The sequence below is a fragment of the Aspergillus vadensis genome (assembly GCF_003184925.1).
Source record: "Aspergillus vadensis CBS 113365 unplaced genomic scaffold BO88scaffold_1, whole genome shotgun sequence".
Lineage (NCBI taxonomy): Eukaryota > Fungi > Ascomycota > Eurotiomycetes > Eurotiales > Aspergillaceae > Aspergillus > Aspergillus vadensis.
The window spans coordinates 3,200,254-3,222,662 of record NW_020292039.1 but is presented as its reverse complement, the minus strand read 5'-3'; the positions used below and the strand labels follow the sequence as shown (position 1 = coordinate 3,222,662).

The window sequence follows — 22,409 nt, the reverse complement described above, 5'->3', positions numbered from 1 at the left end:
GATAATGGCCGTAGATATAACTGGCGCTCATTCCTGCTGGGCTGTAGACGTCACATTGGGCATGATTCTACTGCACCAACACATGCGACAACCAGTCGATGCAGTCTCACGGACCAGTCGAATCCAGCCCCAACCTTGAGACTTCATCTGAAGTCAATCGGGCACCTCACATTCGGGCCTCATTGTAGCGGTGTAGACATGACACAAATGGCAACGGATCTTGAAATCGCAAACCTAAATGGCACATCGTGCACGCCGGACACCCTGCATATGGGTTCGCCTATCACGCGGCGCCATTCCCATGCATGCTGCAGAGACTATCGCGCCACGGAGATTGCCGGCTCCGATGGGGTCCAAGTAGAAGCAACATGAAGCCTGGACTGAAACTTCGAGGCACATTTCAGTATTTCCAGAAGACTCATGGTAGTCATTCGGAGGAGTATTATCGGGAGCCCGAAAACGTCCATTTCCACCGTAACAGGCCAAGCAGAGCCCTAATCCGGGTGGATAATAACGCGTATTCGACGTGGAGCCAGGCGGAAATGCAACCATGGAAGCCGGAATTGAGAGCATCGCATCCGCCTCCGTTTTCATCATTCAGGAGCGCCTTCAACAACACTAGCTCCTTCCAGTTCCGCCTGATGGCTGGGGCGAAATCAATAGTCAAAAGTGAGAGGGTTCCAGGGGGGGGCACGTGAAGTCTTGATCATCCATTTGCCCGCCTCGGTTCCGAGTCACGGCTCCGCATATTCACTTGTTAGATGCGAAATGCGACTAGTTAGTTCCCTCCATACCCCTGAAGGTCATTTGCACATCCCATTTCCACACCCCCTCCTCTTCTCCCTTTTCCCCATCTTTTTTGGCCACTGCTAAAACTACTAAAGAAACTCTAGTCCCGCTCTCCCGGCCCAATGGACTGTCACTTCCCCCGCATCTTGCAGAGTGCTAATGCCATTCCTTCTCTCCTGCTGCTGTTGCTGCTGCCGCTGCTGCTGCCAACAATAACATCTCTCTCTCTATCTACTACTTAGCCATTGATCGAATCAATGCCTGACAACAACTCTACCTCCTCCTGGCCAGTAATAGGCCGCCACCCCTTCTCATCCTTCCGGTCCCTTTTCAGGTGCACCTCTGCCGGTAAAATGGATAAGCCTTGTACTACTCCGACTAGTCTCTCGGAGCCTCTACTACCCAACACCAACAATACTACTACTACTACTATCACTACCCACCAACCATACTCACCATCACAACCACAACCACAACCACAACAACCAGACCTATTCGCATCCGAAATCTCCAAACCACTCCTCCACTCACCACCATCCGAACCAGGAACACCCACCGAAAAAGAAACCGCCTCTTTCATCTGGGAAGACATCAACCCCCCAGCCGAGTACTACCTAGCCGACAAATCAACATCAACACCACCCTCACCACCCCCAACTTACACATACTCCCAACAAGACCTAAAACAACAACCACCTGTACAAGACAAAGAAAGCGATCCAACCATGATCGACACAACCACCAGATCCATCCCCGTCTCCTCCCTCCCAGGCTACAACGACGTCAGCGGCGCCGTCATCGTCGACTACGACGGTTTTCCGCACTTCCTTTCCCCCCAGGAAGAAGAGGAAAGGAAAATGAAGCTCCAGCGCGCTGTACAGGAGAAAATGCTCGGTTTGCCGAGACAGACCAGCTTCGAGTGGGAGAGACCCCTGTCTGCTGGGTCGGCGGCCGGGTGGTTGCCGAGGTATTCGCCTGCGAAGAGGGGAGCGCAGCGGTGATACCTATACCTACTGAACCACTGCGCTTATAATTTTTTTTATTGAATTGAAGGTCCGGCTGTGTGCTGAGTGTTAGTCTGTCTGTCAACATATTGAGATGCATATGTGCCGACCTGCTGCTTTGCGCTTTGCGCTGTGCGCTCGATAGGGGAGTTCGTGGATGAGAATATATCCGACGATGTGGATACTCACTACCTTACCTAATGCGCTCCAGCAAAGCATTACGATTAATGAATTATGACCGATACGATGATCCCCAAGAGGGAGAAGAACAGAAGGCAGACAAATGTCGGGGAAGTCGAACCAAACTGTGACTTTTGTTGTTGTTGTGTTGTGTTGTTGTGTACCAATCCCACATACCATACATAGTAATCAATCCAAGCTATATACAACTCCACACTTTTCCCCCACTAAACAACCTCTTGAACAAGAAAGCAACCAATACTATACACCCAAAGTAAGCAGCATCTACTTAGCTCCTAAACAACCTCAATCCACCCTCCTCTCTATCCTCCTCACTCTCCTCCGCACCACTCTCTTCATCCCCACTCTCCTCCCTCAACAACCCACTGGCCGTCTTACCCAACAACGACGCAAAGAACTCCTCGCGCGCATGCTTCGTCCAACTACCACGATCCTCCGGCGCCATGAAATTCTGCAACTTCTCATGAACATCGAACCGCATCTTGCGGCCCTTCGACGCCCGCGTATCCACATCCCGCTTGACCTTATCCTTCCGCATCCCCGTCACAGGGTGGATCGCTGCTCCGCCGCGCGTCGGCAGTTGTATGTGCAGAGTATCGAGGCCGTTGGTGATCGCGTCGGAGGAGGCCATGCGCTGCTCGACGAGATCGCGGAGTAGGGATTGGTAGAAGACGGTGTCGTCGTAGATGGGGGTAGTGGCTGCTGCGCCATCGGCGGCAGTGGTGGTGGTGTCTTGACGGGCACGCTTAGCAGCGCGGGAATGGTCGCCTGTTTCGGTCGCGACCTGGGCGTCCAGGACGGCGGTGATGGATTGCGCGCCCGAGCCAGATGGGTTGATGAGCTTGCCGCGGGTGTTGGCGGCGGTCGTGGCGGTCGAGCCGCGGACTTTGGCGGACCATTTGTCGAGGATGGTGCGGCGGTGGGTGGTCGCGGCGGATTCGAGATCGGTCATGCGTGTCCAGAGCGTCGCGGTGGGGGTGTCGGTGTCGACGCGCTTGCGCTTCTTGGGTTCGTCTGTGCTACCGTTGGTGTTGTGGGCGTCGGCGAGCGCAACGCGCAGGTCTTCGAGCGTGGACCAGAGTGCCAGAGCGGCGGATTCGGCGGAGGTGATGGCTTCTTCGGAGTCGGCGTCGGGGGAGGTGGCGGCGAGGGAGAGCTGGTTGATGGCTGTCAGGCCCTTTTGAAGCTTGATTCGGGTGTTGAGGAGGGCGTCGAAGGTCGCGCGTTGTTGCTTCACGGCTTTGCCTTTCGCGGCGTCGGCTTTGGCGGCTTGGGAGATGCTCGCCGCGATGGTCTTTTGGTCGGTTGCCATCAGGCGCCGGAGTTCGTCGCGGTCGTTGGTGGGTTTGCGCGATTTGGGGTCGGACTCGGAGTCGGATTCTGATTCTTCTTCGTCCTCGTCGTCATCTTCATCCTCATCTTCGTCCTCCTCGTCTTCGTCGGAGGGCATCTCGTCCTCGTCGAAAGATCCCTCGCTGCCTTCAAGGTCGTCCGACTCGTCGGTATCCATGTCGTCCAGCTCGACCTGCTTCTTTCCCTTCTTTGAGGACTTGGACGGGCGCTGCTCCTCCTCCTCGCTCTCGGAGATGTCCTCGTCATCCTCATCGCTACCCAGTTCCAGATCTTCATCCTCGTCCTCGTCCTCGTCATCGTCTTCATCCTCATCACCCGACCGCGCCGCAAACGGATCATCATCACTATCAGCCTCCAACGCCGCGCGACTCACTTTCGATCCAGCATACTGTTTTCCGAGGGTGATGGGGTCCTGCTTGCGAAGTTTCGCTTTTCTGCAATGATACAATAATTAGACATGCCCCATGAGTACTAGACACCAACCCATAAACAAAACGAGAAACGAAGAAGAACCTACCCAACAGCCTGATAATGCTCCCTCCCCGCATTCTCATCCTTACCACCAGCAGCACCCTCCTCATCACTATCCTGGTTTCCGCGATCAAGATCCTCAGGGTCGTAGTCTAAAACCATCACCACAGTCAGAACATAGTTCCCCCCAACAACATCAACATCACCATCAACAGGATTTGAATTAGTAAATACCTCTCGGAGTCAAATCCTCCAACTCGGCCATCTGTTCCGCCAGAGATTTCGGAGCCATGGCTGCGACTGCGACTGTTCACGTCCGTGGTGTAGAAAAAAAAAAACAATGCAAAAAGTAAAGTAAATCACCCAAACGGAAGAAATTCAAGACCGCAGACTAGTTTAGTTTCCCTTTGCAACTTTTTTTTTCTGCCCGAGATTTCGGGATGCGGTGTCGGGATTACCTACCCCTTCTGTAAAAGGTTAGATGGAATGGGGTGGGTTTCGCCGGCGGTGAGATTTATTCTGGCAGTATTAGCTTCCATCATTTAATCATAGTAGACGACGGGCTTCAACTACTACTACTTCCAACTTGATTGAATTGGAAGAGTTCATCATGTTGGGGAAACGATTGTTCTCCACATTCCGGAGCTTGCAGCATGAGAATCCTTTAGTATTTCTCCTTTCCTCTGAGACATCAGAATATTGGTACTAATAAGGTATTCCCAGGGACTCCCTCGCTCCGGCACGCCGCCGTCTCTCCGAAGTCGTCGCGGGCTCCCCGAGAAGCGCAAGATCCGCGATGTGAAGAAGGTGATTGCTGTGTCTTCGGCGAAGGGTGGGGTGGGGAAGTCGACGATAGCGGGTATGCCTTCTTACCAGCATACTTTTCTATCAATCAGATGAAATACTAATGCCACTATGATCACGATAGTCAATCTCGCTCTCGCCTTCGCCCGCCGCGGCATTCGCACCGGCATCCTCGATACCGATATCTTCGGCCCATCCATTCCAACACTGCTGAACCTATCGGGCGAGCCTAGATTAGACGATAGTGCGTTCTCCCATCTATGGCTATTATAAGGGACCCTCAACTAATGAATAAATCGGTTGGAATGACAGAAAACTGCCTCCTCCCCCTAACCAACTACGGCCTCAAATCCATGTCAATGGGCTACCTCCTCCCCAGTACCCAAGCACCCCCGACCACCGACCCGACCGAACGACCCCCCATGGACCCGACCCCCATCTCGTGGCGCGGCCTAATGGTCACAAAAGCAATGCATCAACTCCTCCACTCCGTATCCTGGGGTCCGTTGGACGTGCTCTTCCTTGACCTTCCCCCGGGAACCGGCGACGTGCAACTCACCATCAACCAGGAGATCATACTTGATGGGGCCGTGATCGTGACTACGCCACAGGATATCGCGCTGCGGGATGCAGTGCGTGGTATCGGCATGTTTCAGCGCATGGATGTGCCGGTGCTGGGGATGGTGAGGAATATGGCGTTCTTTGCGTGCCCGGAGTGTGGGACGCAGACGAAGATCTTCTCGCAGGGGAAGCATGTGCATGAGGGGGCGGATTGGGGGGTGGAGGCGGAGTGTAGGAGGTTGGGCGTGGGGTTTTTGGGTGATGTGCCGCTGGATGCGAGGGTTTGTGAGGATGCGGATCGGGGGATGCCGAGTGTGGTTGCTGAGGAAGGAAAGGAGGGTAAGGAGGGGGTGAGGAGGAGGGCGTTTTTGGATGTTGCGGAGCAGGTGGCGAAGAAGGTGGGGATTGAGTGGTAGGTTTGTGTCTTTGGGGAGGGGGAGGTGAGGATTATATGTATAGTATGTGTGTATGATTATACCCAAAATGTGTTATGGTTCATGGTTATGTGATTGCGGTATGTACAGTCATGCAGGATTTCAAGATGGTGTATGTCTTTGTAGTATTCAACAACGGGGTATTCCAAACAATAAACGATAGATCAGAAGTATAGGTAGAACAGTGGAATATACTCGCCATGACTCTTGCAGAAGAGGCGCCAATCGCCATGTCGCGAGACAAGACGCAAAAATCAAAAGGCATATATCGTCAGCACAATTCCACTGGCTGTTAACTCAATAAGCCACATACTCCTCGGCCGTCTTGAAGACCTCGCGATCCGGCATAGTCGGACGCGCGTGCTTGTCAACATCAGCGGTGCCATTTACACCTCCAGCATCACCATTCACACCACCAGGTACCGATTCAGAATCACCGGCATCCGTCGTCGACAGCGCATCAAACGAGCGATAGGCTGAGTCGCCGTCATCGCTCATCAGACCTACCACACCACCAGCGCGCAGCACAGCGCGGGTGCTGGCTTCGTCGACACCCGTGGTGGTCACAGCAAGGGACTTCTCATCACCGATCGTGCTGCTATCTTCAGGGACCTCAGAGGTGAATTCGCTGCGGATGGTGCCGGACCCAGCATGGGATAGTGGCCGCTGGCGTAGTCGTGACCATACGCCATCTGATGTGGTAGGGATGGCGCCGGCTTCACGGAAGAGTGTCCTGGTGCTGGCGTTCTCGTCAAGGAGCGTCTTCCCTTCGTATTCGGGGAGTAACATAAGTCGGCTGCTCGACTTGCTGAGTGCTGTACCTTGCGGGGGAGAGGTTCCCAGCTGATCAACTGCGTCAGTTGACGCCTTGTGGGAGGTTACGCTATCTTTTTCTGATTGGGTTGGAACAATGACGATATTCGTAGGAGCCGGTTGAGAGGACGGGCGCAAGCTCTCGGCTTTGGACCTGTTGGCCTCGTCCATTGATGCTCCGGCGCGCCCGGCGTCGACACTCTTTCGCTTGACCTCGTAGCCTTTCTGCTGTTCTTTTGCGATGGATCTCTCGTCTTGCTTGCTCGCCAGTCTGCTCCACATTGTCATGGGGTAACTCTTGCGGCCGGTCTTGGAGGGCAAGACGCCAGGGGCGTTTCGTCTCGCAGCGAGCGAACTGGGGGGAGGCAACTCGTCTTTGAATGTCTGAAGGCCATACGCCAATTCCTTGATCCGCTGTCGCTGAACTCGGAGCTTTTCTTTGGCGAACTTCTCGTCCCATTCCTCCTTCTCTGCCAGCCATCCACGAACAAGTTTGGGGTTGAAGGTACCGACTTGGGAGCTGGGGATCTGAAGGACGGGACACTGAGACGGAGGATCAAGCGGGTAGATATTGCCCCGTTTGTCGACTCGTTGACGGATCATGCGGTCTTTGAAGGCCGGTAATGGATCGCCTGCCCGTCCAATCGATGCGACTGCAGTGCCGTTGGTGGTACCGTTAGCAGCGTCTCCTGGTTTGTCAGATTCGCTGGATGACCCGGACTGCTGATCTTCGATTTCCACCTCCTCTTTCTGCGCACATGCCAGAGCCCAGGCCCCAAATTGAGCGATCGCCCGATACATATACTTCGCGGGACGTGTAAAGCTGAGAGTGGGAGCGACGTGGCAGAGGTCGTCCCAGACTTGTAGCTGCACATGTGTACCTGGGTATTTGTGAAGAATCTCGCGTGATGGATCATGCTCGTCGAGGAACTTGTCACTAGGCGGGTATGCTGTGGGATTGGCGGCTTTATGTGCAATGTAGAACTGCTCGTCTCGTAGCATTTCACCACCTCCGCTTTGAATCAGCAATGGAGGTAGACCTCCCAGTGACGGCTGGAAGACAGGGGAGACGAGAGGATGAGACAAAAGCTCGTTAGTAGTATACATGTGGATTTGGTCCTTGACCTCCACTGTCTCCCCATCAAGTACCACCTTAACAGTCTCGTGCTCGATGTCGATGGCACGTTCCGCGCCGGTCGCGCTGTTTTTACGGCTTGAATAACCCTTCGCTGCTGTCTCCTCGGCCTCGCTGTCATTTGGGATGGCCTTGAGAGCCTCACTCTGGCTGGCTGGGTGTTTTTTGAGGCCTTTCTTGAGTTCACGCAGCTCGTCCGCGTTTGGCGGGGGCCATGCAGCAGAGGGTTTATGTCTGAAGCCATAGGGAGGAATGTAATCGCCCGGGTTATCCGCAACTATGCTCGGAAACGAATGCGTGAGGTCCACCCAAGGGGAAATTAGGATAGCACCCGCCGGCAAGGGCAGACCTTGGTCGCGACAAATGACCAGCATCCTACCCGTGTCAGTGTTGCTCTTCCATCGCTACACTTTACTTACGAGAACACCATTCCTCCACCGGCCGAGTCGCCGGCGAAGATGATCTCTTTCGGATCATGATCCTCCAGCAGATACAGGTATGCGGCCAGCGAGTCTTGTAGACTGCACGGGAATGGAAACTGTGGCGCCAGACGATATTTAGCTGGAAATCCGGAATTAGCTTTTACGGTCCACGGGTCGCATCCCAGTAGATCCAGAACTCACTACAATAAGTTAGCATTGCATACAAATGAGAGATAGGCGATAAGCTTACCGTGCAAAAACCCGGCCCTTAAGCTTCCTAGCGTGTCGCTGCATCTGATAGCGATGGGTATCCAGACTAGCGAAGAAGTACGCCCCACCGTGGATATACAGCATGATCCGCTTTTGGCTCGGATGATCGCGACTGGTCTGCTTCCGCTCATTGTAATCATCCTTCATCTCGATCCACTCTCCCTTGAGGTCCTCGGCAGGTCCACGCCATTGCCACCACTCACTCCCTCCTACCCGCGCGATGCCCTTGGGGCCCAACTGTTGGTTGATGGCCTTGGCCGCTGACGCGAGGTATTCTTCCGACACAGTCACGCTTTGTAGTTTCACCCAATGGGGCGCGGGCACCTTTTGGCAGGTGAAGGCCTGGAGATCCTCGACGGGATGCTTGGAGGCATAGACCAGGAATTCACGCAGGATGCGGATTGCTTCATCGTAGGTGACGTGGACGTTGGGCTTCTGACGAAGCGATTTGCGATGAATATACTGGAGATAGAGGATCAGGGTCAATGTCAGAGTCAAGGTCCATGAACTATGACCCAAGATCAAACAAAATGGGGATAGAACAGTGAAGTGACAGCGGCAGGGCGACCCACATGCGAGATCAGGGTCTGGAGGACGGCCGGAGTGAGGGCCACACTCAGGGCAAAGGTGTTGAGTGGCATTGTACTAGTCTAGAGGGGGGAACAGTCGACCAGGACACATGGCTCGAAAAGCCAAGTATAAGAGAAGAAAAGATAATTGCAGGAGACAACAATAGTAAAGAAGGGAGGATAAAAGATGAAGATTTAGAGTGGAGGACGCGAGCGGGTCAAAAGAATGAAGGGGGAAAGAAAGGGGGGTGGGAGGTGGAACGAGCGTGCATGCAGCGAAAGAGGGAGGAGAGAGAGCGAGATTAAGAGAAAGATAAAGGAGAGGAAAGGGACAGGAACACGAAGCGATTGCCACATGTCATTGGGCACTGCATCGTCATTGCATTGATAGTCAAAGTAAGTAGAAGAAGAGAAGTGGAGAGGGTTATCCAAACTCTCTTCAAAAGATCCCGACCGGTCGGCGGTGATGTCATGGGACCCCCGTCCCTGGCAGCCCCAATCAGTTCAATCAATCACCGCCACTCAACTGCCGGTCGATGACTTGTTTCTTTTGCCAACGGATGTGCATCTTTAGCTGCTGCCAAGCGCCACGCGTTGCAGCAGCAAGCCAAGTCTGCACTGTGGATTTTCTCTCAGCCTCAGTCTGCCCATTCTCTCCACTGCGCAGCCTGCTGGTAGTGGCGTTGACTAGGAATATATATATCATAGTACTAGTACTGGCAAAGAGACTCATTTCCATGAAAGCTAACAAAGCTCTGAGTAGTACTACATCAACACTAGTAGTACTATCTTGACTGAAGTATATGTTCCTAGAACCGAATACTGTTACAGACGTGGAGACAGATCAAATCAGCGATACGATGTTATCATCTTAGTATTGATGGTCCTAGTATTATTACTTAATGCTTCTAAGAAGGTCCTGCAAAAGCCTTTCACAGGGTTCTCTACTCGTAGTACTAGTTATTTATTGATTAATTTACAGTTGCTACTTACAACTACAATAAGACAACATGTTATTTGAATTGGTACTGGGATATTGTAAATGATGACAAACATGAATACGCGAAATAAGGTCAAATACACCAGTGCCCACAGTGGAGGTTCCATGAATTGACTGCATCTTCGATCACATCCTTGAAGTAGGCCTGCTTGGTCTCTTGTTTCTGCGACGTACCAGTCCGTTGTGAAATGGGTGTGCACGTTTCCACAAGTTTCTCAGGAAGAAAGTCATTCCCACCATCATCATAATCTGCTTGATCAGCTGGTTGCCAGCCTGCCGCGGCACACATTGCACCAAGCCGATGTAACGTCCACTGAAGATCAAGTAGATCTAGATCAGGTAGTGGAAACTTTTCAGGATCTTCAAGATATGCTTGGCCAGAAATTGCTGACTGCAGAGCAATTTTTCGTCCTCAGAACCGGGTGAGGCGTCCGCAACTGCGGTCGCCCCTGCATTGCTCATCGAAATATGCACGCCTGTGCGAGAACAGAGCAAGAGGTTTTTGTATCCTAAAAAGTCTCTTACACCATTATAAAACGGGGTCGCGGTGAGTAGCAGTCTGAATCCGGCGTTCAGCCAAGCACATGCCAGGGACAAACCTGACAGGGGATTGCGCAGCATGTGTGCCTCGTCAAAGATAGCAATCGCAAAGAGGCCACTCAGGTGATGGGGGAAGCTGATGGGCATTCTTGGATTCGATGAATCATATTCACGCTTTGTCTTGGCGCACCATGCCTTGACGGCTTGCGGACCATGTCGGCTCTCGAGCGTCTGGTACGATGTAATGATGATGGTCCAGGCACTCTCAATTCCACCTGTGAATATCGAGTGCTTGTGGGTAAGGTTGTCTTTGATAAATTCTGCGCCTTGTCGGCGGCCGTCTCCGTAATACAGCAGGATGTTGAAACTGTCTGTGATGGAGCTGATCTCGTCCACCCACTGATCTATGAGATGGGGCGGAACAACGATAAGAGTCGGATGGCCTATTGATGGCTCCGTGCCATTTTCTGTGGCGGCGTGAAGTTTCTCCTTCCATTGGTTCGGATTCTATACTCTTGCATGAGCTGCAAAAGCCTTTCGGGGGGTTCTGATAGGGTACTCACATGTAGCAGGAAGCCAACAGCCTCCCATGTTTTACCCACGCCCACAACATCAGCGATTATTGCGCCTAGGACTAGGCCCAGGGCCATTATCTCCATAATACGGTTTATACAAACGGGCTGCCAAAACATCAATGCAGTCCCTCGGATCATGCCTCCGAGTCGGGGGTTCTCCTTCTTGATACCGAGGTTGGCACAGGCTTCATCCTCATTGTCACATTGGTATTCCTGGCCTCTTTCCCTTGTCTGCGCCTGTTCCGTCCATACTATGAGTACCGTGTCCTTATGTCATCTGCAAAAGCCTTTCACTCACCGCCCGACCAATCGATGATATCATCAATATCGTCGTCTTCCATATTGACGGGTTAGTTTTCTGCAGGGGAATCTATCAAGACAGCAGATATTTAGTGACAGGTGATGAGGAGAGAACAGATATGAACGCAAGGGATGTAAATGAAGGGGGGTGCAGGTAGGTGTGTTAAAGATAGATTAATGAGAAGAGAGATAGGGAAGAGAGAGTAGAAGAGAGAGAGATGTAGAGGAGAGAGATGAGAAAGTTGTGGTAGTAAAGAAAGATTGAAGTGACAGTGAAGAAAATGTGGAGAACCTACTTGAAATGATAAAGGAACAGACACAGTAGCTCTTACCTGATAGTTTAGGAAAGAAAAGTAATGAGCTTTCTACAGTAGTGAATAGCTATAAAATAAGCCTTAACTAGTTGTAGCCCTAAAATGTAGCTTCTATACAGCTTAAATATATTGGTATTACTATTACATAAAATATAAATGAATGCTTAATTACTATGCATTTTAGTCAGTAAATATCTTGAATGGTTGTGTAACTAGCCATAACTCCTGGCAACTTATGCCAGTGGCCTACTTTGAATACATTATCAACAGTCAATCCATATATAAGTACAGGAAGCATCAAAGTATCACAGCTCCAGCTGCGAGGCTGTAATACTAATAATTAATTAATTTTATAATATTAATATATTTAGTTACGTAGTTAGGTTATCTTTAATTAATTATTAGTCTTATAGCTTTGTAGCCTTGTCTCCAGGAAAATTTTATAGTAAAATCTGATAGCTTCAGCTGGTTTAAATTTGCTATTAGTTGGGTAAGTACAGCGATTCTCTTGTAGGGGCTATGCTAAGCAATATACCAAATCCAGGCCACATCAAGATGGATGTCATGGGACCCCCTGTCCCTGGCAGCCCCAATCAGTTCAATCAATCACCGCCACTCAACTTCCTGTCGATGACTTGTTTCTTTTGCCAACGGATGTGCAGTAAAGAGCCACGCGTTGCTGCAGCAAGCCAAGTCTGCACGGTGGACTCGCTCTCTCAGCCTCAGTCTTGCCATTCTCCCCCCTACACAGCCCGCTGGTAGTGGCGCTGAGTTGAAATATATATTATACTAGCATAGTACTAGTAGAGCAACCAGCCCCCATGAAGCTACTATGAAAGAGTCTTAAGTAGTACTACATTATTTTGACAGAGTTATATGTTCCCAGAATCGAATATGTTACAGCCCTGGAGACAGACCAACTCAAGCATATAATCTTATCATCATATAATGTAATCGGTGATTAATTCCCACTGCATAGTAGCTACCAACTCTTCCCCTTTTGCAACAGGCTTAACAACCCAACGAAGACGCCACCAACGGCCCATGCTATATCCCAGCCATGGAATACCAACCTTGCAATGGCTACGCTTAGCAAGATTAGTATTACTGCCATGAGTAGCACCATATGCCGCAAATTGCCTTCCCAATTGTCGCCGATCATCAAGCCGCGAAATTGAACTTCACCCAACTCCGGACAATGCCAAACATTGAGTTTTCTCAGGATATCTCTATTGATTGAAGATCAGTACTTTCGATCATAGATATTGACGGACGGAGGAGTCTCTTACTGATGACCATGTATTAATCCCTCCCTGCTAAGGAGGTGATTGTGTGCAGCAATCTCAGCTTTCAGAAAGCAATGGGTAAATATAGGCCGAAGACGGAGTAACGAGAGCTCACGTTCCGCCCGGAATTTAGTCCTCTCAGGGCATTCTGCATAATCCGCATAGCTTGTTACACAATCATCGAGACAGACCACGGTCCCTGTAGAAATGTCATACGGACAAGGCCAATCCTGAGGCTCGTAATCCGCGACGACTTGTTCCAAATGCTTCCGTCTGGTAACTATGTCTTCACTATTATATATTCCAACATATTGAATGCCTGTCGATCGACGACCACTGGCCAGTTTCTGCCCTGCAATAGAAATCTTTGGTATTGCAATCAGAATAATCGCCTCAATTTTGATGTTTAGGAGCCACATACATCAACGATTTCCACCTTATTCACACAAAACCATGGCAAATATTTCGCCCAAACGCCTCTCTGTGCGTAAAACTCCCGGGAAATTGCTTGCCACGCGGTAACCTCATCAGTTGGGTCAGTGATCACCACCGGAACAATCTGACAGCGCTCTTTTCTGCCCCAACAGATAAATATCACGGAGGAGTCTTTCTCAAACATCGGCTTGAAGAAATCTCCCAATTCCTTTCTCCGGATTTCATGGGGACCAGGTGGGCGGTCCGTTGCATTTTGCTTGAATAGAGTGTCCGAGCTATCTTGCCTGGGGCATTCTCAACCACTGACTTTCATGCTTGATTGTGTTTCTCGAGTATGGATCATACCTTCGAACGCGCCGAATCCTACGCCCCGACGTTTGGGAAGTATTAGGCACCGAAATGCTTGCTATAGGTGGGGGCGCATGAATACCCCTAGTATTGACGACCGGAAGTATGTAATTCTCTCGTGAGTTCCTCGGAAGGTGTGCATGCATCCTCAACATATCAATGAAGTGGAGGCAACACTGATTCAGAACTCCGTTCACGGTGAGATAGTCTGCTGAATTGCTGTGAAGGTCTCCATCATCATATCGTGGTCGAAGCCGTGCTCGAGTAGGCTGGCTCACAACTTGCATTTTGACTGCGAAGGGGTGAGTAGCAGTGAATTGAAATACCCTCATATTGATTGCCAGAAGATACTAAGGACAATATATACACGACGATTAACCCACATCTAAGTACAAGGGAGCGTTAAAGCCTCGCAGCTCCAGCTGCAAGGCTGTAATACTGATAGTTGATCAATTTCGCACTATTGATATGTTTGGTTGCGCAGTTGGGTTATCCCTGGTCGAGTATCAGCCTTGCAGCTTTGTAGCCTAGTCTCCAGGAAAGCCTTCACAGTGGAATCCGATCAATCCGGCTGGTTTACATTCGCCATTGGTTGGGTAAGTGCGGCGATTCTCTCGTAGGAGCTATGCTAAGCAATGTACCAAATCATTTGGATAAATCTAGGCCACATCAAGATGTCGACAGAATTGGGCATAAATATGAGGCTGCGAGGGGGATTGTACATGCACTCACATGAAAATTAGGCTTGCCAACTGTTTTACCCCTCCTCACCCTCGTCGGCGGCAAGCAAAAGGGTCTGCAGCCTTGCTTCCTATCGAAGCGGGGTAGCTGACATCTGTGTTATAACGCCACGTCATGCTGATAAAAGAAGAAGGAGAACAATGATCCAAACTCATGTAAACCCTCTACATATATTCTGTCAACAGAACCCATGTTTCGCTTTTAGTCAAAAATGGAGCCACGACCTAATACCTCACTCTACGCAAAGTACACATCTCTCCTCGTTATGATGAGCATCACTGATATAGACGAAGGATATTCCGAGAACCACCAATCCAGGTGATTGTAGGGAGTGCTAAGAGCTCCTATTTTGTCCATCCTGAAGCCTTGTCATGGTGCAAAAACTCGGCACTAAGTGCGCGGATCGAAGGGCCATGGAGGCAGCACGGAGATGAAAGTCCAATTGACTGGTCCGATTTTGATGAGCAGACTGTCGAATGCGTCTTAAGCTACCTTTATACGCAAGATTACTACGTCCCGCAGTTGGAAGTTACTCCGGATGATGGTTGCAAAGACGAAGATGACAGCAAAGGTAGGGCGTTGTTTGCTGAAGTTAATGTCGGTGATATATTAATGTTGTTCATAGCTCCTACTGGAATCGAGCCGTCTACACCCGAGTCTGTACCTGATGATCAAGAAACACTTAACAGACCACTAACACCCTTGAGCCGGTGCCTCAAGGCTGGCCTACCGGCAGATAATAACCATACTGCTGCAGGCACTTGCACTTATCGAGCATCTCCGAATCCTGACGATCGCCTTGGCGCTGAAATTCTAATCCATGCGAAAGTATATTGCTTCGCACATCGTTATTGTATCCGTGAACTTGAAGACTTCGCACTGCAACGTCTCACAAAGGTTCTTATTATCATCGATACAGAAACAGTGGCAGTGTTTCCGTATCTCGCAGATGCCATCCGTATTGTCTACGATTCGACACCAGGAGCGAGTTTTCAAGATAATCCTGCTCGGAAGTTGTTATCTCAATATGTTGCATTGAATTACACTAGGTTGGAAAGTGAGAGCTTCGATCAAATTATGGCAGAGGGTGGTGAATTCATGGTGGACTTATCGCACAAGTTGGCCAGGCGGCTCAACATGAGTGGGATAGGTGCCGAAACTCTGGTGGAACAAATTGATGATCTTCACTTACAGATAAATCAGTTGAGTCTAGATCTTCATGAACAGGTGACCCAGCTCAATAGTGCGAGGAAAGAATTGATGGAGTGGGATAGCTGGAATCGAGGGATTTCCGGAAAGTATAGAAAGGCAAAAAGAAAGGTGTAATCAGGGATTGCTTCCACTTGATACACTACATCGTTGAGCGGACGGTCTCAAACTTTTCATTCATACTACATGATGGCGATTGGCTAGAGCTGAGATTCGTTATATACTCGGGGAAATAAGAATGGACACTCCGTTGCGTGCAGCGAATGAGAAACAGTGGTTGTATAACAGTAGACCAAGCTAGTATGAAATCCGACAAGGCTGCCGATAAGGGCCTAGCCTATATGTTCAGGGAGTAATGGTGACTTCAAAAATCAACATATAGCAGCCAAAGCCTTGACCAAAGCCTGCTGGATCAGGAGGTGGTTGAGTGTTTGGTTACCTGGCCAAGAAAAAATGGGTGTATAGCTACCATGAGCTTACGGCAACACCTTCCCGTCTGCTCGTATCTTCTCTGGTGATACCCTCGTGTTTCTCTACCCCAACCATAACATCCGCATCCATCCGGTTGAACCTTAGTTCATGATCTCAACATGACGACACTAAGTGCATTTGCATCAACTGCTCTCGCTTCATGAATTAAATGCCTTGAGTCTTATCACCAGAATAAAACCCTCAAGCTTACCATGTATTAAACATGCAACAGCAACCTGATGTATACCTCGAATCTCACAAACAGGTCCTTAAGTGGACCAAAGAGTTGGAATTCTTAGGCTATATCCTCTCAGAAATAGTCGACCCGGATGGCCTCGAAGAAAGAGGATATTATTGTCACCAGGCAGCGGACCTCCCGGCAATTGTCGATACCCTCGAATGTGCTTGCTCCCAGCCTGGCAGCAGGCTCCGTGGTGTATTAGGCAAACAAGCCGCAAAATATTTCTCAAACCTACTTAAAAAATCGAAGCAAATACGGAATGTCATGGCTCACCATCTTGCATTGAGTGAGGAAAGAATGTTGGCCCTGCAAGGGACAAAGCAGGAGCTTGACCAGATATTCCAGTGTGTTATAAGTCGAGCTGCATCAAGATATAACATCCAACAGGTATATTTGATTGAAAACCATACTTACTATCAAGTTCAATGAAAATATTCAGGGTTAGAGTCTGACTAATGTCAGGTCACTTGGTATCCCGATGACACTGAGTTCAGCGGAATATCAAACCGTCATACAGAAACCATCGCTTTGGGCGGTGAGTCACCACTATACCAGCGCCAGAAAATCCTTTGGTCAGAAGCAGGACCGTCAAATAGGCCGAAAAAGAAGAAACAGAAAAAGCCGACAGAAGAAAGCCGAGCGGCCCATTTGATAGCTCTCGAGGCGTCTTTAAGGCGTAAGATTAGTAAAATTGAGAAAGAAAAAGCACAGATCATGGAGGCTAGAGCTCGCAAGCTTCAGATATTGGAGCAAACATACCGTCAAAGGTGGCAGGAGAGAATGGAAAAGATCAATCGCATTCTGCTTTTGACGAAAGATGAAGAGCGAGACCTAAAAGTCCAACACGGAAAGATATTTGGCGAACCATTTGGAGCCAATGTTAGCACGGATGCACTTTTTATTCTTATGCTCCTAGCCTTGAGCTCTCCGTTGTGGCTTTCTGGATTGGTTATCCGCAAAGTTGGGGTACAAATCATGAGGTGAGGCTGATGAGAGATCCATGTCATTGAGGGCGCAGCTTGGGGACTGAAAACATGTTCCTCTTAAAAGTAACTAATGTTTATCATAACATAAGTCTTATGAATCTTTCCAATCGTTCAATTACCTTCCACCAACTTTCACTCTGGGCTGTAAGCATCTGAGACCGCAAACGATACGGTCACCTGACACCTTGAGACCGGAACTAGATTTGCTTCATGATATCCTACAAACCAGCGCGCACATCAATGAAAAGTTGCAACTTTGTTTGTGGACTAAAGTCATAGTAATTAGCCGACAAATTATGACTGATTGGTGTGCCTGAGGAGAATTAGGTTATTGGGCCGGGAGCCGCTGAGGGGAGATCGCGCTGAATTCTACTTTAGCGAAAGCTTGTAGATTTAACACATATTCGCATTACTACCCGTATAAAATCAAAGCTCCTGGATTAGAAACGAATCGTTAGATACTTTCTGAGGTACCTGATGCCCGAGGCATTAAGATTCTGCCTTAGGTAGTATATATTGGTTTCAGGCAGATATGTACACAATTGCCAGGCAGGCGGTAGGGGCTGTGCTGGCTTCAAAGCCAGGCTTCCCCAATAAGGTATGTAGCGTCTCCCTTATTATGCAGACCATTTGAACTTCCAAACTAATCCTACCGGTGTATGAATGTACAGATAACATTAACAGACAAGTCCTTGATAATAAACAGATCACCTCAGCTTCTAAAGAAAAAAATACATGAATGTCTCCCCATCAGCATCATTCCACAGCATCTCCTACCCCTAGGTAGTATTTCTCCCTATTTAGGACACACAGGTGCATTTGCTATACCGCTGATTAGCCGAAATTCTTTTCTTCTGTTTGGATACTATCTACTTACCCCTTCTTGCACTTCTTCTTCTTGCAAGACGAAGAAGAAGAGGAGGAATCCTCAGTCTCCTTCGAAGACTTGGTAGTAGTCTTAGTAGCCGTCTTCGTACTCTTGGTCGTGGTGGAAGTCTTGGTGGAGGTGGTAGTTTCCTTGGTCTTTGTGGAAGTCGAAGTGCTAGTTGTGGTATCCTTAGTCGAAGTGTCCTTAGTCGAGGTATCCTTGGTGCTCGTATCCTTCGAGTCAGGAGTAGCCGTCGATGTGGTCTTGGTGCTGGTGATAGTCGCGGTATCCTTGGCCGACGACGAGCTAGACTTGGTCGTTGCGGTGTCGGTATCCTTCGGCTTGCTGCTAGTAGACTTGGTAGTCTGTGCTGCCTCGGAAGACCCAGAGCCGTGCTTGCTCTTGGTTGTAGTCTCTGCTTTGGTGGAAGTGCTTGTCGCAGGCGTGATCGTCGCCTTCTGCGAGGACGATGTCACAGTAGACTTGACCGTGTGCGAAGCTGAAACATATGAGCATCAAGCGATGGATTTCTTCCTGTGTTATAAGGAGGACTTACCTGTCTCCGAAGCCGTGTTTGCAGTTCCAGTCTGGCTCGGCGTGGCCTTGCTAGAAGCAGAGTGGGACTTGATTGCCGAGGAGGACGGCGTAGCCGTGGGCGTACAGACAGCCGCTGACGAGGCATCACGCTTGGCAAAGGCAGTGCCGTCAGTTGCGCTCCAGTCCAGCAGCTTGCCGTTGTCCCATTTCCATGATGCAGTAGGGTACTTCTCATTGAACGCATCCAGCGCCTTGCCATAGACGTTCTTGGCCCCCGCAGCCTCGGTGCTAGTGACTTGTGCGGAAACTGATGAGATGCGGGTCGAGACAGCCGCCGCCTGGGTACTCAGGAACTTATCCATCCAGCTTTCGTACGCACTGGCCCAGCCGTTCTTGGGTTGCGGGAGGTCGAGGTCTTGGTTGCAGGATTTCTGTTGGCTCATGAGGTCATCAATCCCAAGGAAAGCTTTATACATGCGGGTGTTGGCGTTCTTGAAGTAGGTGGCGACGCTGTTGTCGCGGAGCATTGAGACAACCACTGCCAGAGTGTTCATAATGCTCAGCGCGCTGCCCTGGCGGGTGTCTCCGGTGCCGTCGACCGAAGCCATGCCGCTCAACTCTTCACTTCCGAACATCTGAGCCGATGGTCAGTTAGTATCTGTTGGGTAGAGTGGAATGATAATGGGGTAGTGCATATTAAACTCACAGGTGCCTTGTACGAATTCAAACGACTGTCCATGGCCACCAGGTCCGGATACGTCTCACCAGGCAACTAGCATTCTGATTAGCCACCGGAATCACAATATAGGGTTAATTGAACCGGTTATATATCCTTACATAACTGTAGAGCTTCTGGAGTCGGGGCTTATTCACTCCTTGCTTGTTCTTGAAGGTTGAATCGATCGTGAGGAACCATTCTTTGAAACTGTCGCAGAACTTGTACTCGTCAATCATAGCCGTCAAGAAGGCATCAAGGATTTGGAGCTCGTCTAGAAATAGTTAGATAATGCATAGACTCTAAAACAAGTGACCACTCACAAACATGATCCACATTGATGTGTGGCATCTCCTGGTTATTCTTGTTGATCTGGGCTCCCAGATCGAGGTACTTTTGTTGGGCACTTGCCTTAACATCGTCCCAGTACCCAGCCGTTGTTTGCGGAACGTCAGCTGCATTGGCAATTGTCGTGAACGTGACAGCTGCGTCGCAGGTGTCTAGCTTGGGAATGAAGTACCCAAGGAAGCTATAACCGCTGACTTTGTTTTGGCTAGTTTGGATATTCTTTGAACGAAAGTATTTGGGCTTGTAGATCGTCTGCCCCAAGTCGCAGGTACCGAGCTTTTCAGTCTTGGTATGATCGCGGCGATCAAAGTAGTTCAGGCCCCGCCGTCTGGTCGACGAGGTGGTGTCATCTTCATTTTGCTCGATATCATCCTCCGTGAGAGTGGTAGGGAGTGTGTATCGCCAGCAGGAAGCCTCAGCGCTCGCGCTCGCACTGGCAGCAACCGCTGACGATGAGGCCTCTGCACGTGGAATAACAGAGGCTGTGGTTAGATTAACCAACAGGAATAAAAGAGCGACAGCTTTTGAACCAGCCATGGTGAAAAAGGAAGTTAAATGATTGTATGAGAGTTGGTTGTGTGATGGTCAAAACAAATACAAGGGCACCAAGCAGGTATTTATCCTACGCTGGCGACATCACGTTCTTCCTCATCTGTCGGTATATGCCTCTTGACCCTTTCGATGCCGAACGTTTGGGGGCTATGATGTTTCAATGTTGGGGCCAAACCGCGAGGCTCAGCAAGGATCCGAACGGGAAAAGTTAGGGCACGAATTGGTAGGATCAGCCACCGCCCCCAGCCTAACCCGCTTCTTAATAATTACCCCTTGTCGGCTTCCCACCGAACTTCATCTTTCCAAGACTCCCAAGACAACCTGAATCAATTGATCCACATGCACATCTTTGACTTACCACAAGAGCTTCTGGAAGCCATCTTGGCGCAGACATCGCGTGGCTCTCTCGCCAGCCTCGCGCGGGTCTGCCAACGTCTCCGACCGCTCGTCGAGCGCATTTTGTACCAGTCGGTGTACTTGCGTAACCACGACGGAGAAAAGTTCACCTACGCGCTGGACTGTGTACCAGTCCGTGCCGAGTATGTTAAAGAGCTTCTAATTCACTATCATTATGTCGATGTTGAAGATGAAGAGGAGTACTATCCATTGTATGCGGAAACCCTCGCCCCGACGATCGGGCGTCTCGTAAACCTGCGAACGCTTGTCGTCAAGGGACTCGAGTTCGACGCAGACCGAGAAGAAGACGACGAAATCATTGGGGGATATGAGAGAGTCATTGCCGAAGCCGAGAAATGGGACACTCTCTTTGCCCAATCTGCTGTGCCGGGCTCGCAGATCCTTCCTTCGCTTACAAAATGTCTGCCAAACCCTTTATCATCATCTTACCTCATATGCTAACGTTCCTCAGGTGTGATGATCATGGATGATATTGCGCCCAATGAGCCAGCTTGGGACTTTAGTCTGAGGGGCGCCGTGCTGATCCATCCGCACCTCCAAGACCTGACCATAGTCGGGGGCGAATTTGAGAGCCTGAAGAATCATGTGCCTTCACAACGATCGACGCCACTGGAAAAATTGAACATGTTTGGCTGTGATGTGTCGCCCTCCGCGATGGGAGAGTTGTTGTCGCTGCCCCGTGCCTTGAAACATTTGACTTATAAAGGGGCGCCTTGGTGTTACAGGCCCACGAATCTTATGCCGAACCGGCAAATATATGTTGATATGATTCAGAATCAAGCGGACTCGCTTCTGAGTCTTGACATTGACTTCTATCCAGGAGTTGTGGATAATCCCCCGGTAGACTTCACGGCCCTCCAATGTCTGGAAGAACTTACCGTTGAACCCGATGCATTGAGAGGAACCGGGGAATATGATCCAAAGAACAACGCCAAAATATGTCTATGGAAGAGCTCCGAGCTAAGATGTCAGCTTCCTCTGAGCCTAAAGCGTTTGGTGCTTTTCCTATACACTCCGAAGAACCCCCCGGATTGGCGTACCTTGATTATACTCTACAATTGGATTTCGCGAGGGAGTTTACCAAACCTGGAAAAGGTCACCTTCCAGATAGCGAAGCCGTGTGAACGCGAGATATTAGACCGATCGATTGGAGACAATGAGCGGTCAATTGGCCAGGCTTTTGAAGAGGTCAAAGTGAAACTGCAGTTTGAGCTGGTCCCTAACAGCAAAGACGACGGCTACGAGCTCTTCAACTGCCCTGACTGCGGCATTAATTGGCGAACCATGCATGCTTGATCTGGGCCTTATCTCATATCAATGGCGAACCTGCAGCACTTCAAAGAAAACATCTGTCAGCTTTTGATATATTCAGCAATATACTCTACTAGAAACGAAACACGTCCACACATCATAAGTAAGCACTAGCTGTACATAAAAAACTACTAGCCTACAGCCTAGTAATAATCTCCCAAAAGAACCAACAAAACCACACACCCTACACCAAAGAATCACACCACCGCATCCGACAGAAATCCAGGGGCCAAACTCACATCCCCCTCGTATCATGATCGCACAGACCAAACATCAACAACCCAAACAAGGTTAAAAAGAAAGTTGTTGGTTGCCTGTCCACGCGACACATGGGGTCTAGACGTTTCTGAAGGATCCGAAATCTGGGGCCAAATGGCCATGATTGACGG

General features: G+C 49.8%; 11 protein-coding genes across 11 annotated transcripts; 6 read left to right on the top strand and 5 right to left on the bottom strand.

Annotated features, from left to right (window-relative positions):
- Positions 1 to 193: 193 nt before the first annotated feature.
- On the top strand, positions 194 to 543 carry BO88DRAFT_400758 (uncharacterized protein). Its single transcript, XM_025705671.1, has one exon. The coding sequence runs from the start codon at positions 208 to 210 to the stop codon at positions 370 to 372; it is 165 nt and encodes a 54-aa protein (XP_025568936.1). The 5' UTR covers positions 194 to 207; the 3' UTR covers positions 373 to 543.
- A 288-nt stretch (positions 544 to 831) lies between these two features.
- Positions 832 to 2,184, top strand: BO88DRAFT_400756 (uncharacterized protein). Its single transcript, XM_025705670.1, has one exon. It carries the CDS (start codon positions 1,047 to 1,049, stop codon positions 1,788 to 1,790), a length of 744 nt encoding a protein of 247 aa, XP_025568935.1. The 5' UTR covers positions 832 to 1,046; the 3' UTR covers positions 1,791 to 2,184.
- On the bottom strand, positions 2,005 to 4,161 carry BO88DRAFT_400754 (AATF family protein). The gene is made up of 3 exons (XM_025705669.1): positions 4,053 to 4,161; positions 3,865 to 3,970; positions 2,005 to 3,781 (listed from the first exon to the last, which is right to left on the bottom strand). Exons 1-3 carry the CDS (start codon positions 4,108 to 4,110, stop codon positions 2,263 to 2,265), a joined length of 1,683 nt encoding a protein of 560 aa, XP_025568934.1. The 5' UTR covers positions 4,111 to 4,161; the 3' UTR covers positions 2,005 to 2,262.
- Positions 4,162 to 4,387: 226 nt separating this feature from the next.
- Positions 4,388 to 5,599, top strand: BO88DRAFT_356176 (Mrp/NBP35 family ATP-binding protein; the record flags this gene model as incomplete). Its single annotated transcript, XM_025703724.1, has 4 exons — positions 4,388 to 4,485; positions 4,542 to 4,677; positions 4,747 to 4,866; positions 4,935 to 5,599. Exons 1-4 carry the CDS (start codon positions 4,429 to 4,431, stop codon positions 5,597 to 5,599), a joined length of 978 nt encoding a protein of 325 aa, XP_025568933.1. The 5' UTR covers positions 4,388 to 4,428.
- A 315-nt stretch (positions 5,600 to 5,914) lies between these two features.
- On the bottom strand, positions 5,915 to 8,898 carry BO88DRAFT_410442 (lipase/esterase family protein; the record flags this gene model as incomplete). Its single annotated transcript, XM_025708002.1, has 5 exons — positions 5,915 to 7,940; positions 7,985 to 8,086; positions 8,152 to 8,187; positions 8,238 to 8,765; positions 8,801 to 8,898. 5 exons carry the CDS (start codon positions 8,896 to 8,898, stop codon positions 5,915 to 5,917), a joined length of 2,790 nt encoding a protein of 929 aa, XP_025568932.1.
- A 1,001-nt stretch (positions 8,899 to 9,899) lies between these two features.
- Positions 9,900 to 11,157, bottom strand: BO88DRAFT_328807 (uncharacterized protein; the record flags this gene model as incomplete). The annotated part of the gene is made up of 3 exons (XM_025702574.1): positions 9,900 to 10,139; positions 10,352 to 10,833; positions 10,926 to 11,157. Coding segments are annotated over 3 exons (954 nt in total), but the record flags the coding sequence as incomplete, so codon positions are not given.
- Positions 11,158 to 12,537: 1,380 nt separating this feature from the next.
- Positions 12,538 to 13,460, bottom strand: BO88DRAFT_328705 (uncharacterized protein; the record flags this gene model as incomplete). The annotated part of the gene is made up of 3 exons (XM_025702569.1): positions 12,538 to 12,784; positions 12,845 to 13,206; positions 13,263 to 13,460. 3 exons carry the CDS (start codon positions 13,458 to 13,460, stop codon positions 12,538 to 12,540), a joined length of 807 nt encoding a protein of 268 aa, XP_025568930.1.
- A 1,116-nt stretch (positions 13,461 to 14,576) lies between these two features.
- BO88DRAFT_327995 (uncharacterized protein) lies at positions 14,577 to 15,691 on the top strand (the record flags this gene model as incomplete). Its single annotated transcript, XM_025702533.1, has 2 exons — positions 14,577 to 14,611; positions 14,659 to 15,691. The coding sequence occupies 2 exons, from the start codon at positions 14,577 to 14,579 to the stop codon at positions 15,689 to 15,691; spliced, it is 1,068 nt and encodes a 355-aa protein (XP_025568929.1).
- A 577-nt stretch (positions 15,692 to 16,268) lies between these two features.
- BO88DRAFT_440407 (uncharacterized protein) lies at positions 16,269 to 17,270 on the top strand (the record flags this gene model as incomplete). The annotated part of the gene is made up of 2 exons (XM_025709779.1): positions 16,269 to 16,673; positions 16,749 to 17,270. The coding sequence occupies 2 exons, from the start codon at positions 16,269 to 16,271 to the stop codon at positions 17,268 to 17,270; spliced, it is 927 nt and encodes a 308-aa protein (XP_025568928.1).
- An 875-nt stretch (positions 17,271 to 18,145) lies between these two features.
- BO88DRAFT_461156 (uncharacterized protein) lies at positions 18,146 to 20,300 on the bottom strand (the record flags this gene model as incomplete). Its single annotated transcript, XM_025711138.1, has 5 exons — positions 19,716 to 20,300; positions 19,515 to 19,666; positions 19,384 to 19,449; positions 18,697 to 19,312; positions 18,146 to 18,639 (listed from the first exon to the last, which is right to left on the bottom strand). The coding sequence occupies exons 1-5, from the start codon at positions 20,275 to 20,277 to the stop codon at positions 18,146 to 18,148; spliced, it is 1,890 nt and encodes a 629-aa protein (XP_025568927.1). The 5' UTR covers positions 20,278 to 20,300.
- A 312-nt stretch (positions 20,301 to 20,612) lies between these two features.
- On the top strand, positions 20,613 to 22,005 carry BO88DRAFT_461154 (uncharacterized protein; the record flags this gene model as incomplete). Its single annotated transcript, XM_025711137.1, has 2 exons — positions 20,613 to 21,109; positions 21,161 to 22,005. Exons 1-2 carry the CDS (start codon positions 20,632 to 20,634, stop codon positions 22,003 to 22,005), a joined length of 1,323 nt encoding a protein of 440 aa, XP_025568926.1. The 5' UTR covers positions 20,613 to 20,631.
- Positions 22,006 to 22,409: the final 404 nt, after the last annotated feature.

Bases quoted from the DNA above. Each gene is read 5' to 3' on its own strand.
- BO88DRAFT_400758 (XM_025705671.1), top strand. From the start codon at position 208: ATGGCAACGGATCTTGAAATCGCAAACCTAAATGGCACATCGTGCACG.
- BO88DRAFT_400756 (XM_025705670.1), top strand. From the start codon at position 1,047: ATGCCTGACAACAACTCTACCTCCTCCTGGCCAGTAATAGGCCGCCAC.
- BO88DRAFT_400754 (XM_025705669.1), bottom strand. From the start codon at position 4,110: ATGGCTCCGAAATCTCTGGCGGAACAGATGGCCGAGTTGGAGGATTTG. The intron at 3,971-4,052 runs GTATTTACTAAT...TGATGGTTTTAG, and splicing joins GGAGGATTTGACTCCGAGAG to ACTACGACCCTGAGGATCTT. The intron at 3,782-3,864 runs GTAGGTTCTTCT...GTATCATTGCAG, and splicing joins GAGCATTATCAGGCTGTTGG to AAAAGCGAAACTTCGCAAGC.